The sequence below is a fragment of the Phocoena sinus genome, chromosome 2, assembly GCF_008692025.1.
Source record: "Phocoena sinus isolate mPhoSin1 chromosome 2, mPhoSin1.pri, whole genome shotgun sequence".
NCBI lineage: Eukaryota > Metazoa > Chordata > Mammalia > Artiodactyla > Phocoenidae > Phocoena > Phocoena sinus.
Window position 1 is genome coordinate 104325743 of NC_045764.1, and position 16630 is coordinate 104342372.

Sequence of the window (16630 nt, forward strand, 5' to 3'; positions counted from 1 at the left end):
AAAAAGATAAGCCAGGGCTTCCCTGGTGGCGCAGTGGTTGGGAGTCCGCCTGCCGATGCAGGGGACACGGGTTCGTGCCCCGGTCTGGGAGGATCCCACATGCCGCGGAGCGGCTGGGCCCGTGAGCCATGGCCGCTGAGCCTGCGCGTCCGGAGCCTGTCCTCCGCAACGGGAGAGGCCACAACAGTGAGAGGCCCGCGTAACGCATAAAAAAAAAAAAAAAAAAAAAAAAAAAAAAAAAAAAAAAAAGATAAGCCAAAGCTTGTAGGCAAGCTACAGGGTGTGACAAGGGATCCTTGTTAGACCAGTCACTTCAATTACTGAGAAAACCATCAGACTGGTCAGACAGGAGGCTAAATATATATATATATATATATATATATATATATATATATATATATATATATATATATATTTTAAGATGTTGGGGGTAGGAGTTTATTAATTAATTTTTGCTGTGTTGGGTCTTCGTTTCTGTGTGAGGGCTTTCTCTAGTTGTGGCAAGCGGGAGCCACTCTTCATCGCAGTGCGTGGGCCTCTCACTGCCGTGGCCTCTCTTGTTGCGGAGCACAGGCTCCAGACGCACAGGCTCAGTAGTTGTGGCTCACGGGCCCAGCCGCTCCGCGGCATGTGGTATCTTCCCGGACCGGGGCATGAACCCGTGTACCCTGCATCGGCAGGTGGACTCTCAACCACTGCGCCACCAGGGAGGCCCTGCTTCTAGTTCTTGAGACCCTAGAACTTCTTACTCTTTCTCCATAAATGAGAGCCTCTGGTCTGTTGGTGTCCCCAAGAGTCAATGGCAGGCTCCTTTCACTGCTCTTGCAGGAAACTAACTCCTCAAAACCAAGCCAAAGACATTCAGACTCAGGACTGAGCTTTCCTCCCTGTGCAAAAGTAAGCAGGAATCTCATGTTTGGTAACAAAAGAGCTTTAGTGTAATTGCTATACTTATTAATACTTTAATTCACATTTCACAGCATTTTTCTGTGTAGAATAGCCACAATAAGACATGAATACTCTCAGTTCTTCTAATTGTCCTTCTTTAGCAGTCTGTCTCATGCTTTTCTCTGTTTGTATCTTTGAACGGCTAACCTAACATTATGCTTGGGAGATTTCCATCTCAATGTATCTTAAAGTCCTAATAATTGGCCACCATAAAGTTTATTTATCTACATAACAATAAACATATTATGTTTTCCATATTGGTTGTGGTAGCTAGAAACTGGGATGCCCATGAAGGTTGCCAGATAAAATATAGGACACTCGATAAAATCTGAACTTTAGACAAACAATGGATAATTTTTTAGTTGTCTCAGATATTGCATGGAATATACTTATTCTAAAAAATTATCCATTGTTATCTAAAATTCAAATTTAACTGTGCATCTTCTACTTTTGCTTCCTCAATTTGACCATCCTAATGCTCTTGCTTCTTGCAGACACCTAATAAACCCAACCCTGGGTAGGCATATTGCAAATAGAAGGGTGAAAAATGTTTGGTCTTAGAAATCTGAAGTCTCCACATTCAGGTTTATATCAATGTCCAAATTTGAAATAACTACTTATGATGAATTTAGCAGCTCAGTCTTACTTTGATGATCAGATACAAGGCTGAAAATTTTAAAAGCCTAGGATATAATGTGAGAAAAAAGGCCATTTCATTGACTCCTTCACTAAAGGTTTCAGAAATCTCATATTCCTGGGTGGTTTCTCAGCTACTATGCACAAGTTCCTTACCTCTGTTCCAGGGAAGGAATAGGACTATGGCCTTCCACCCTGAAGATGATCTGTTCTGCTGTCCAAACGGTGTGTGCTCTGAGTGGGTTCCCCCAGAAGTGGGAATGAATTTGACAAATCACTGAATGACCATTTTTAGAACCAGTTACTGTTCTTGTGAATTTACAGCTTCTCTTCACTAAAATTCCAAGTAATTTTAGTTCTTGATGCTTCTGTGTTACAGCAGACCAACAACTTTTAAATGCCAATGACGGAGTTTTTATTGGTCTATGTGAACTAAGAAAGATAAGAACCAGATGTAAGTTTTTCATAAAGGTAAATGTTTCCAATTTAAGGACTAGCCCTTATGTCCTTTGTATCTTTTAGTATTAAAGTAAACTTTCTTTTGTGAAACTGGTGATGCTGGATATGAAGCTTTTTTTTTAACATCTTACATAGAAAACTGGTTGGCAAACTTGTCTCCCAAATTCTTTTAAAAATTGTATTTGTCTCTAAATCTAGAAGTATGGGAATCATGCAGCATGCCTTTTATGTCTGTTTTGGAAATACCACTTCCCGTCTAACAATATTAAACAATTTTACCTCTGATCCATGTGTCTCCTTTTGGGGCTGTGTAAAGAGAACTGGACTCAAAGAAATATTCTAGCTTGAAGATACGCTGGTGGTAAAAAAACATTTCTATTCTCTTATAAAGTTCAGAAAACATGTTTTAGGTTTTTTCTTTCCTACAAGAAGACCTGAATTGTGCGCCCTGATCTCTGGCACAGTGTCACTCAATACATTTTAAACATTGTTGTTTTGGTAAAGGCAGCAGTAACACATGCAGTCTATAAATGTCAAACATAAAATGCGACACATTCAGCATTCTATAAACCAGGCAAACAACTCAGCATTCCAGACGTCTGAAATGTCTATAATATAGCTCAGCTCCTTCCCACTTGGAACAACGAAATTACTAATTTTTTTTTTTTGCAATTCTTATGGCCAACGTGGATTAGGAAAGTTTAAGAATATTTTCTTACTCCTTTCATAAGAAAGGGCTTTTGACAAATATCCTAGAAGAAATCATGTAATATTATGAATAGGCATATAGTAATTTTTAATAGGATATTCAGACGTGTACTGGCACTTTGCAAAAATCCCATCTGACTGAATATTTTAAAATTCCTTTTAATCCCCACACCATTCCTTCAAGGTATACGTTGCTATCCATGATACAGAGAGGCTGAGTGTAAGTTAAGCAGCTTGGAGAAGGTTACAGAGCTAACGAGTGATGCCATCAGAAACGGGGGTAAGTGAATCTAGTCTGTGCTCTTTTCACTTTATCAAGTTGTGCAATTATCTGTTCTGGTTGGTTCTGAAAGTAGAAATGGCTCTCGTCTACTGCAGATTGTTTAACCATGGGAAAGACAAAATATGTTCATGATCCTTGCCATGCCAATAAATGATACCTCAGAAGTCCCCTTTATGTAGCTTTGGTTTGGTTCAAGATTTTGGTGGAGAGAGATGATTCACAAAGCGCTTAATGCACAAAGTCACTCTGGCTCAAGACAACTAACCATAACCCACCAGCTGTTCCACAGCATGCATTTCTATGTGGCTTACAGCCAATGAACAATGAAAAAGAGAAAATCACATCTGTGACCCAATTTTTCTTTAGTTACTAGTCATTTATATCACGCATAGAACTGGATGGGACCTAAGGAACTAGTCCTTGGTTACTTCAATTTTCTTACTGAAAATAAAAGCATCTGCTTTTAATTCATCTTTTGGGAGTAAGATGAAGTATTGAATAGACTATCAGAAAATATGAGAAAGCACACAAAATGCCCAACATAACGATTGCTAATGTCATCCTAAATTTTAAACGTACATACATAAAAGATTCAGATCAAGAAACACCTCATAGCTTCTGCTACAATGTCCTGCTCCGAAGAACGCTCAGCCAGTGTCAGATGGTTGTTAGTACTTTGTGTAGCACAGTATCTATCAAACTTGTGTTTGACGTAGCAGTTACACTGGTGGGATTCCAATAACCAAAGCAAAAAAATCCCCCAGACTGGGCTTTTCCAATTGTATAGTTTAAATATTTATACCATTATTTTTATTGATGCATAATTTTTGGTTTCTATTCTTAATTTCTTACTCTCCCCAAAAAGTTTCTATAAAGCAAGACTTAAATAAAATATCACGCTGTCTAGGAAAGGATGGTATGGGCTGCCATGAAGAGGACGGAGTGATGAGACAGTGGTGGGTAAGTCTGCATGTGTATACAATATCATTAACAGACATCTAGAGAGAACTTTCAAACAGAATTTTTAATTTGAGCCTCATAAATACCTTGTTAAATTGGAGTTATCTCCTCTTCTGCTTGGCTGAATCAATACAAGGAAAAGAAGACCTGTGCTTATTGAGGGAACTTGGAAGTCCTGGTCCCCACTGAATGGATGGGGAATAGGTGAGAGGCCTTGACCGAGGTACTAGCTCCAGCCCTTATTTAGCTGTGGGACCTCAGGCAAGCTCCTCATAAACCACTTTCCATGTTTGTATCATGGTACAGGATAACTGAAGTTTGCTACTTTGTTATTTCCTCAAGGGTAACAAAAACTCACCCGAGGAACTATGACATGGATTCCTCTAGATCTAAAGAACTATTAGAAACACTTCCTGACCCTCTCATAACAGTGAATCAGCTAAGCAGCCTGGCCTGCCCCTCATCTACATGTCATCAAGAAGCAACAATATGGTGGTTTTAATACGATTTAACTTGGTATGTGAATTATAATCACTAGCGTATGTCTGCACGCATCCCCGAGTATGTTGAAGTTTGAGTGGTAGGGGCAAAATTACACGTGAATTTATTCTTGAGAAATAAGCAACTCTTTGTAATGTGCCTGTGGTCGGAGCATGTGTACGAGGGTGAAGTTCACATCCCACAAAGCCATTATTCAGTGACAGAAAACATTAAAACACGAGGAAGAACTGTAAAACTTATGGCAAATGTTATAGATTGTACTAGAGCACTACATTAATATATTTGGATTAAAAACCATATCGATCACTTTTTTTTTGTAAGAGCCCTGTTAGGATGCGTACACGTGCTCTTTGTGTCATCGATCTGTTACCTCACCTTACACGTGCCCATGCCTGGGACACTCACAAGGTGAAATGTTCGCACACCTTGCCCAGGGATACGCCCCTTCATTGTTTGGGAGAAAAGTACCATACAAAGTCACAGTCTGAATCCTGAGATTCTGTACCACCCCAGGGGAATCCAAAGTAAAGCAATCTGGTTCTTCTTTAGCATACCAATCAGCAGGGGCAAATGAGGGCCAGCCTGCTATGAAGCAGACATCAGAGACATCTGTGTCCCTGGAATTCTAAAAGAGCTCAGAAGTCTGGGCTTTATACCATCATCTGAAGGTCTGCACATAGACAGACAATGCTTAAGAAATACCCTTTGATGATGATAAAAATACATGGCACTGCAAAATAGCCTGTTTCGTGAAAAAACAATCTGCCATGTTCCAAATTCTGAATATAGATAACATTGAAACGAAACTGTCTAGATTAACTGTTGCAGTTAAGAGAGAACTCATTTCATCCTGCCCTTGTGTGTCTGTCAACTGTTAACCATCCCTTAAAATGCAGCTCAGCCATCACCTTGGTGTATCATATTGTTTCATATCTGTTTACATCTGATGTCCCTCCAGGAACATAAGTAAAGTTGGCAAAGGTGTCTACTTGGTTGTTGGATGTCGGCAGGTAGCTCAGTACCTGTCAGACAGATGGTGCTGAGTAAATGCTCATGGAACCAAGTGGGCCTCAAACAATGTAGGTGGGGCACCCCTAAAGGATGACCCGCATAGAACAGATGAAAGAGTGAGAGGTAATTGAATGAGGTAGCCAAGGGTGTTTGGACTCAGAATTCAAGGAAAATGCTAGGACATGCTTCAGGTTAAACAGAACCTTGCCTTGAGGAATAAATTACTTTTTTTGTGTGCAAATAATTTACCGCGCTTACTAAAGAAGACAATAGGTTTCAAAGCATTTATTTTGTGGTTCTAACACAGAAGTTGCCAACACCATTCAAGATTTCCTTAGTTCACAGAATTAGGCGTAAAAATAATAGGCCGACAGTAATCACTACAGAAGGTCAGTGTAAATAAAACAGCAATGGGGAACTATGAGGGATTTGCTCACATTTTGTCAAGAAGCATGAAGAGAGCAAAACAAAGTCCCCCTTGGGACCTTGACTTAATATGACAGGTCCATTATAAGTAAACTGATGCTACCACTTGGGGCAGACCATGTTGCTCTCTTGAAAGCAAGTCTCTCTTCTAGAGTCTGAAGTTCTACATGTGTGATTAACTCCTTCAAGGCATCTTTGTAGTACAAATGTGTTATCACACCTATAACAGTATATCATTTATATCATCATCTCTGCTTACTATAGACAGAAAAAAACTACCATCTTAGAAAAAGTAAATATGACCTATGTGAACCCAAGCCTTCACCTTCAGGGCCCTGTCGCTCCTGATGCTGTGTGATATTCCAGGAGCCAGACGCTCCACACCTCTCCCTTCCTTCTCTGCAGGTTACTTGGTAGCTTAGGGACCCAGCAAGTGAATAATGGCTTTGTATTTCTAAAGGTGACTGACCTTGAATGAATTACGAGAGAGGTAGGGTGGAGGTCAGGAATGACCAAGGCTTGAGGACAAAGTCCTTCAACCATCCAGAGAAGAGAAGATGGCTGAAAAGATGCTGACTAAGGCAGAAGAAACCAACGCTTTCCGCTTCACACCTGCTTAGAGCATCCCGCTGTCTTTCAATTTATGGGGGTTTTCACAACTGTAGACTTTGGCCACGTCTCCTGGATCCTGTAACCAGCACCAGAAGATCAAAGCTCCCCAGTCTATCCTCGGGAGATAAAGAAATATCATGTTTGGAGGACAGAATTTCAAACAATCCAAAGAATTTATTTCTGTGTAACCGACTTTCCCCAAGAAGAAAAACCTGGCCATATGGAATATACACAATCAATAAATATAAGAGAAGAACTTCATGAAACTGTAGATGCTTAAATGATAATCCTATTTGAATTGGTATTAAAGAAACTATGGGGGACTTCGCTGGTGGTGCAGTGGTTAAGAATCCGCCTGCCAAGGCAAGGGGCACCGGTTCGAGCCCTGGTCCAGGAAGATCCCACATGCCACGGAGCAACTAAGCCTGTGCGCCAAACTACTGAGCCTGTGCTCTGGAGCCCATGAGCCACAACGACTGAGCCCACGTGCCACAACTACTGAAGCCCGCGCGCCTAGAGCCTGTGCTCCGCAATAAGAGAAGCCGCCGCGATGAGAAGCCTGCACACCGCAACGAAGAGTAGCCACTGCTTGCCGCAACTAGAGAAAGCCTGCACGCAGCAATGAAGACCCATTGCAGCCAAAAATAAATTAAAAAAAAAAAAAAAAAAAAAAAAAAAAAGAAACTATGGTTCAGTGGGAATCAGACGGATTTGTCCTTCAAAATCACTTGCCTTCAGTTTTCCCAATGACGGGGGTTAGATCAGAAACAAAATATCTAAGAGGTCTGGTGAGGGGCCAGGGCTCCAGCATCTTCCCCATTGACTAAAAATAGCCTCACTTTCATCTCTTTAATATATTGAAATTCTCATGAACAAAAACAAAGAAAAAACAAAAAGCAAAATGATTTTAAAGGTCTTGGATGATTCCATCATATTATCTTAATCATATACCTCAATAAAAGTAGGAAAAGAGTTAAAACTGCTCATAATCTCTGGCCCTCTCCTCTTAGCTCCTTTTTTTAATACCTAGGAATGTGCTGGCTAAAATATATCCCAAAATTCCTGCACAACTCCAGGGGGCACCATTCATACCAAAGACAATGTCAATGATGTTCCCTGGAGCGTGCCACTCAGTGACCCCAAAAACGATGGTTTTAGAGTGGTGAGGGCCTGTGTTTGAATCTCAGCCCTGCCACTTGAGGACAAAGGCTACACGATCCTTGGCAAGCTGTTCAATTACCCCTCTGATCCTATTTCCTTCTCAGTAAAATGGAGATAATAAATTGTATTTCCAAAGGCTGCTGTAAAAACTAAATGAGGTAACGTATGTACAGAACCTGATGGAGGACAGCACACCAACAGGAGCATCAGTTCTCTAAAATTACAAAATCTATCACATTTCACAGCATGGAAAACCATTTGTGTCTAGCACTTATGGCCCATACCGTAAGGACAAACCAAAAGATCTTGTGAAATTTGGAATAGATCTCATTTGCTGAAGATGGGGTAGGTACCCTAAAAGTTAAAGGGGTCAGAATGTAGTGACCTGAAAACTACACAATTTTTTTAAGTCTCCGAATTGTGATAACTGGCAGAAAGGAAGACTAATCAACATGCTAATTAACTAGGGTGTGTTGGTACAACTGTTATCAAGGATAGGCGACTGTTTAAATAAGACAGGCTGTACTCATTAAGGATGTCTGTGGTGCCAACAAATTACAATGTGTCTAATTCCAACTTTTTTGCCTTCCCTGGGAATCTAGAGCTGGGCAATATTTAACAGCACTAAATCTTTTATTTGATTCTTAAATTAAGAAGTGACTAACCTACGCAATAAAGCTATAACTTATGAATTACAGATTCTCAAACGACAGACCTGACAGATTGTAGATGTCATCTAGTCTAACCCCCATATGGTACACCAGGGAAAACTGAGGTCTAAGGAAGATGAGAGACACATCTCAGGTCACAGAGGGCAGAGCCAATGCTGGCACTTGGTCTCATTAACTTCTTATCTTTCTCACTACGGGAGATCAATCTTTAGTTTTACGCACTATGCATACCAACAATTTAACTATGGATATATAGCTTCTCGTCTCAACTCAGCATAATCTGGGGTTCATAGGGCAGTGGAAGACATCGAAAGACTGGGCCAATGACAGAAGCAGCTGGGTGGGAACATGTGGAAAGGTCTGAGGATATTCGAGAGGGTAATGCATATGGAAAGGCTGTTAGGGACCTGCCAGGCTGGGGTTTGGGTAGTGGCAATTAGGGTCTATTAAGGGACCAAACATAGAATGATTCTCCACATCGAGGACGTAACAAAGTGACTAGCTCATAGTAGGTACTTAGTACTAACATGTTGTGTGGGTGGATGATGAGCTAAGAGTGAGGAATGAAAAGGCCTGTTCTGAGAGAAGAAATGAGAGCTTCCGAGACAACAGGGAAGAGGGCTACCTAGCGCCGTCCCTTAGGGGAGAGTTCCCAGAGCTCTCCCTAACCTTCGCAGGAAGGGGGCGGCTTGTTTCCCTCATGGGGACGGAGGAGTGAGTCTGTGCCCCCTTGCTTCCGCCTCATATTTCCACTCTGAGGAAATGCCGTCATCCCCATGGAACCGCCTCTGCTTCTGATGCCCTCTGCTCCCAGGATGGAACCTGGAGAAGTGGAGTGCTCGAGAGAAAGTCTGTCTCCAAGAGCAACAGAAATTTCAAATGCACATGTCACACTGTTTTTTTAGAAGAGACTCTGCTTAGGGGCCAGCCGGGCAAGCTACTGACCGTACTGATACTGATGGGGGAAATGTTTCATAGCAGGAACTTAAGATCAAGAAACAAATGTGATTCTAGGATACCAGAGAAGATCCTAAGGAAGAATGAGGGAAAGCTGGGGTTGCCTGGTCAATTTTCCATTCCCTGAAAATGTGACCATCTGTGGTCCTCCGCCTGGGTCCTTTAACCTTCGGCCAGGTCTGTTAAGGCTGGATTTTCAAAGCAGGATCCATTTGAACAACACTAGTGGCACAGACATGATAGAGTCTCATTATGGTTTCCAAACAGTAAGAGGTTTGTGTCTGATAGTTCCTTTCCTTTCAACATCTATGTCTAATATTTTTTTCACTTTTGTACCATAGGATGTAGTCACTTTGAAGAAAGTATGCACTCATCACCTCGTATTTCTCTAGGACCAAACAGAGAAGTGATAACACAAGAGTCTTTATCAGCATCTAAGAGAGGCCTTTCAAGGTTCATATGATGTGAGCAACTTCCTACTGAAGAGGCACACTGACACTTCAGTGGCAAATAATGAAGTATTGACAGCATTTTCTCCCACAATACCTAGCAGACTAATGGCAGAATGAGAGTGTACGTAGCAGCTGTTGGGACAGAACAATGGATTCTGCCTCATGTTCGTATGAAAGATAGATACAGCCCAAGGGGAAGGTGTACTGTCTCTGTTGTGACCTTCACTTACATTGGATTAAGACAAAGTTGGTACATTTTTAAAAAGATGCTTTCAAAACCAGGAGAACAGGTCAGTGAAAAGACCAATAATATACACACTCTTCCTCAACTCCCATAGTGACTGGCAAGGCTTTATATTTTTAGCACAGTTTCAAGTCTCTAAAAAGAAATGCCACCTAAAAGAAATGTGCTAAGCACCCTCTAAGTGTTTCTCATTAACTTGCCAACGCTGGGACTCGTTCCTTAAGGCTGGCTTACAGCACTCATCCTACTTCAGCTCTGTCTGCCATTCAAGGAATAAATGTGAGACTAGGTGCTATTTGAAAGAAAGGGACTGTATCTGTAGGAACGGTCATATCAATATTTGTAAAATATCTTGAGAAATACTAGGAAAAAGCAACCCAGGAGAGTGTTCTGCGATGAAATGGTAGGGAAGAAACCAAACGGAAAGGTTTTTCTAATAAAGGGACAGGTTTGTTCTCATCGTACAAAGAATCTTAGCTAAGGAGTTAATTCCTTTTAAAAGATCAGCTTTTGGATAAGAGTGAAAGCATACCACTGTGTCTAGATTAGCATACGATGAACTCCCGGAGTGGTCCTCACGCGGTCCAGCTCTGAGCGTCTGGATTCTTTTTTTCTGGTCTTTAATTACGCTGCTGAACACCTAACTGTATGTAAAAGTGCATCTAAGGAAACAGAATGAGTAAAGTCACACAAACGCCCACTCACCTCCCATGATTTTGGACTGGCAGTTAATAAACTCTGGCTTCCTGTCTGTGAGGTAGCGCTGGCAGGTGTGGTGGAGGATCTGGAAGAAGGTGCATTTTTCTGAGGCCGTGCTGGCTACCCACTGGTCAAAAGCATTTTCAAACAACAAATCAAACTCCGCAGAATCCTGGAAAAGACAGTGAAATAACGACTGATCTCAAGCTATAAAAACTGCTGCTTCCAGTTCACCACGTTAAGAGACTCATAAAGGCTAAAACACCTTTCAAAGACTTTTGTCCTAATCACAAGACTCATCTTTACTAGCACCTAGGTGCACAGAGAGTATACCTTTCTCTCTTTATCAAGCAGACCTCAAATCTCATGGCATTTTTAGATGTCCCCAGGAAGTTAAGAGCACAGAAGTCCCTTTAGCTTAACTGCATAGCAACTTGTGTCAGAATTCAGACTATGCGTTGCCTTCCCAATTACTCGAGAAAGGATTCCTTTAGGTTCTTGGCACTGAACAGTATTAATCTTGTCCCTCACCTTTGGCAGGGAAAGATTACCCCTTACTATTTTAGTATATAGCTACATTTTACATTTTCTTTTCCCTCATTATTGATGTATTTTATGGTGAGTGTGTGAGCAAACGGAATTTACTTGGAATACATAACTCTACCATGGAATGATTCTCTTATTAAATCCAATGGAATCCTAATACATCATTTTTAAGGGGCAGTTCATTTATTTGATTTTTGGTAAATGAACCTCATCACTGGTGGCATTAGGAGATGAATGGAGCTTCGATGAACACGGTTTTTCATATTGATAATCACAGATGTGATTATCTGAACTCTGCTCTTTGCACTTGGCTGATAAACATATTACTGGAGTAGCACTTCTTCAATATCCATCCCCTTAGGTGCCTCCATCAAACATGATGAAAAGATTTATAATTTCCCGTAAGAAGGGCACAGGAATCAAAAAGTCTTAGCCACATAACTGAAATAGAGCAATAGTCTTGTTAAAAATGACTCAGACAACCATCACCCTGCCAAGGTCAATGAGAGAGTCATTGTGTGAAAAGAACACCTTCGCTCAGCACTGGACAGTTCACTCACCCGATTAGGATCGATGCCATTAACCTGGCGAAGCTGCTCAAGCATCCACTGTGATCTCCGCACGAACGACGTGGAGCCTTCAAACTGTTTGACCTTCGTAATGGATGCCTGTGTGGGTTTCTTGTTTGTCACTGCCAAGAAAAGACCAATCAGATTAGTGGGTGTGCAGGGTGGTTTGGGTCCTCATTCAGTGGTGTGTCTATCTTATACCTACATACATATGTGCAATGAGAGAGCGAGAGAAAAGCTGATATATCTGTTGTGTGTATAGAGAGAGATAAATATACATATGTGTGTATGTACATGTGTATGTGTATGAGTACAGAGGGGAGGAAGAGGGGGGAGGAAGAGGGGGGAGGGAGGGAAGGAGGGAGGGAGAGGGAGAGATAAGTACAGAGAGAAAGAGAAAATGAATGAATATGTGTACCTTTAGTAAGAGGTGAACTCAAAAGAAATAGAAATTATAACGTGCACCCTCAAGCAGTTACAATATAATTTTAATTGTAAGGGCAGCTTCATTTATGCCATCATCCACTCACATTGAACACGACAGGAATAATTAACACCAGGCTCCTCTAATGGAGGCTACAAATGCACAATGATGTCTAGCAGGGAAAGCAGCATATGGGGCTGACAGGCATCAGGTAGGGGTAGTTAGGAAAGGCTGCATTTTAAAGGCAGTGCAGGTTACCGGTTCCCCTAGGGAGCTGCAATGCATATTTCTAATGTTACAGTCCAGTGTAAATATTCCAGGCTTTAGTGAGAAGATAAGAAGTAATACTTCACTCAAAAAAAAAAAAAAAAAACCCAACTATTTGGCTTTAAAATATAGTCAGTTTGTATCCAGTTTGCATCTGATTATAACCCCTGCCCCTCTCCACATATATTCCTGAGGTCACCACAACTGTAGGGCCAGGACAGTTCCTCCTCCTGGCCTTAGTCAGTTCTCCCTTCCATGCTGAGGATGGACCTTGTCACCTCTCGGACAGAGGTCAAGTACCAGCCACCAGGAGAGAGTCACTCTGAATATTTCTCTGTCTGCTTACTTCCATGATTAAGTATTTTAAAAGGGTTTTCCTAAAAGCTCCTCCTGAGCTCTGCCTGTAAGAATTGTAAGTTTAAATAGAAACGATGCTCTTAAAGGAGCCAGGAAAAGTGGAAAGCATTCCTTGTAATGAATGCAATCCTAGTAAGACTGTGCATCAGTGCTACATTCTTTCTTAGTTTCAAATAAGCCCACAGACCCCACACTTGCAAATAACCATGCAAATGCTCAACAGATGGCAAAAAGAATCCTTGTGGGATGAAGGACAGAAAACACCTATTCCAGTCATGATGGGTGGTAAGAAGGCTCTCCTTCACACATACCAGAGTTTTATCACAGCTTCAGTGTCTGGGGTCCTGAAAGCAGTGACCAAGAGGGGAAAGAAATGTGGGCACCCTGCCTTTAGGGTTGGTAAGAACCCTATGGTACAGGACTGGACTGTTTTTAGGATCTCAGTACAATCTTCTCCCTTTGTTCCTAACCAGAATTTAGCACACATTTTTTAAAAATTTCAAATAATGCTTAGGTTTACTGCCCATTATTCAGTTATATTTGGCTAGAAGCTTATGAACATTTCACACCAATTACATTTACTTTCACGGTTAAAAAGTCATCATCCCCTTAACACCCACGATCAAGGAAATGTTATAGTCTTCCATTCACAAATGGCCTGTCTAGCCTACAGCTCCATGTATAAGTCTGCTTAAGTCCCATTAGGAACAACCATTCCCTTCACTAAATTCACACAATATTACCAGTCTGCCAGGGCTGTCTGTCCACTTAATTTAATTCATTTATTTTATGTGTCTATATGACACAAAGGGAAGCTCTAATAGGTTTCTCTGATAGTCATGCCCTGCCTGCTCTGCTGTTTTAATGTCAAGGGAAACAACACACCTGGAATATATGTGGGTCCTAAAATGTGCTTAAACGATTAAAGAATGCTTTTCAATAACAGGAAAACATGGGTTCCTGTATTAGACACACACCCCTAAACACACAAAAGAGGATTTCCTCCTTTGTTTATGTAAATCACACGACATTTAGGCATCCTGGGAAACATGAAGGCTTTCCTTCTGACTTCAGTTAACTCATATTTTTATCTCTGGTCCATTTATTTCCAACTAGTTTATAGCATTATAAAAGTTCAAACATAAAGCAAGACTGTTGTAATTACTGGCATGTTTGAGACTGACACTTTTAGGAAGGCAAGTTCCATTGGAAGTTTGTCACTGAAATGAGAAGGGCAGGAACTCCACCCACCCAACAAATGCCCCACGGATTTGTTCAGTAGCAATCGCACTGCAGAGTGGTCATTTTTAACGGAGGCAGTTACAACTTCATCCATTCCTGACTTTTTTCCCTCTATTACGTTATTGCTTGCCCAGTTCTTGGAATCTGATAGTTTTCCTGGGCACTGAGCCCGGTTTGGTTTTAATTTTTGTTTATTGTTATTATCTCCAACATCCCAGTTTCTATTTTGAAGCAGGTGCCTTAAAATGATATTATTATATACACATTACATAGAATTAAATAAAGACTTTCCCCTGCTGAGGTCAAAACAGTTGTACAATCACACCACTGCCAGACTTTGAGTTCTGTGCTAGAAGGAGCCGTGTTTTAACCCCTTCCTCTTTTGGTGTTTTTAGGATCCATAGCTATTAAAAATAAGTCAGTCAGTCAGATTCCAGATGTCTAGTGAAAAACAGCAATTTACCTTCTCCTTCCCAAGGAAAGCTAACTGATAGCACACGCTGGAAAATGCAACCAAACGATCTGAATCAGTAATATCATAGTGCTGTATGTCCAACTACCCCCATATGGTAGAGTCCATATTCATTACTTTGAATAACTTTAAAGGCGAGATAATCAGGGCATTTCTGTCATGCCTTGATCATTCATGAGGAAAAGGTAAATATATAGGCATTCAAAGGGGATATGATATCCCCAGGTAATACTGCAGACCACCCAGAATCAGCCTGATCCCCTGGTTTTCCACTCAGACCCGCACATCGAAATCACCTGCGAGTTTTACAACAAAAACACCAAACACTGTCAATCAGAATCCCTGGGGGTGTGGCCCTGGCATCCATATTTTAAATCGCTCCCGTTGACTCTGAGGCACTTAGACTGTTGAGAGCCACTGAATTATGTATTTAGTCATTTAACAAATATTTATGGCATATTTGTTAGATGGAAGATACAGAAGGAAGTTTTATGGCAATTCAGATATTGAGTAAAAAGTGGTTCTGAATCAAGAACTTTGGTGGGGAGGAGCTAAGAATGATGCAACAGAGTATGAAAGCATAACAGGATGAATGACATAGGAGTCATCTGAGGTGTGTAGGTGGGGGTGCTTTAAGGACCAAGGTAGAGTTGGGGGAAGTCAGGGAGGTTTCATGAAGCAGCCACATTCCAGGAATTATAACATTAGCCCTCACCTGGACGTCTGTGATTTTCCCCAAACCGGCTTTCTGACCAGCTTGGCTATTCAAACTGAAATACATAAGACTAAACCATCTTTTAAAAACTCCTTGCCAAAGAAATCTTGAGAAAGAAGAACAAAGCTGGAGGTGACATGCTTCGGTAAGTCAAGTTTTGGGGTTATCCAAGCCTAATGCTTTTCACTCACTCCTGGAACCCACGGCTTTCTATGGTGGCATCAGAGGAAGACAGAAGCATGGGGCAAACCGAATCCAGGTCCTTCTGCTACCAGTTCTGACAAAAAGAATGTAGTTTTCATGGCTGCATGCCTTCTCTTCAGCCTTCATGTAGACTTATCTACATCTCAGCTGTAGTTAAGAAGCAGTCTTAGGAACTCTTATGTCTAGAATATCATTACCATCATTACTCAAGTGGTGTAACATCTCTTTTTCATGAACTAATGGCGTAAAGAGTTCTTTTAAAAAATGGTCCAGGGGCTTTCGTGGTGGCACAGTGGTTGGGAGTCCGCCTGCCGATGCAGGGGACGCGGGTTCGTGCCCCGGTCTGGGAAGATCCCACATGCCGCGGAGCGGCTGGGCCCGTGAGCCATGGCCGCTGGGCCTGCGCGTCCGGAGCCTGTGCTCCGCAACGGGAGAGGCCACAACAGCAAGAGGCCTGCGTACTGCAAAAAATAAAAATAAAAAACGGTCCAGCCAGGAAACACTGTACAGAAATAAGACACTTAACCATAGTCAAAGAGTGGAGATCACCAGCCTTGCTTTTGCCCAGTGAGAAAATTCTATTTAATCAAACCAGGGAAGCCAGCCAATAGTACAGTACCATCTAGTCGATCAAACCTGGTCTTGTATCAAGTTAGGAATTGGTGGAGGAGGGGACAAAGGCTGTTATCAGAAAGGAAAGACAGAAATGCAAGTTACTTGCATGTGATGCCAAATGGCAGAAAAACACATACTCTGCCAGGGATTAAGAGGCTGATCCTCCATTTCAAGGTCCAAAGGTTGTGAGACTGCTTTTTTTTTAAAGTCACTCTTTCCTCTACAATCTCATTATTCAGAGTATCATTTCTCAATCGTCCCAAACAGGAAAATCAATTTTGCCCAAATACAAAACATCTAGTCTCAGTCCTAAGAAATTATTTTAAAGAAAACAAATAATCAGCATTTAAAGAAAATGATGACTCACAACCTCTACCATCTCACTTTTCATAGATATATTTTCACTAACACAAACATTTCTTCACACATTAAAGTCAAACTGAATCATCTTATAACTTTATGTGGTCATTTCTTATTAAAAAAAAAAGATG

General features: G+C 41.3%; 1 protein-coding gene across 3 annotated transcripts in view; it reads right to left on the reverse strand.

Moving 5' to 3' along the window:
• Positions 1 to 16630, reverse strand: part of STXBP6 (syntaxin binding protein 6) — a 273913-nt gene that overhangs the window by 49171 nt on the left and 208112 nt on the right. For all 3 annotated transcript variants that reach the window (XM_032624042.1, XM_032624041.1, XM_032624044.1), the window contains exons 3-4: positions 11835 to 11965; positions 10735 to 10900 (exon numbers count right to left, since the gene is read on the reverse strand). In XM_032624042.1, the coding sequence (XP_032479933.1) occupies positions 10735 to 10900; positions 11835 to 11965 (297 nt within the window). The remainder of the gene's footprint in view (positions 1 to 10734; positions 10901 to 11834; positions 11966 to 16630) is intronic.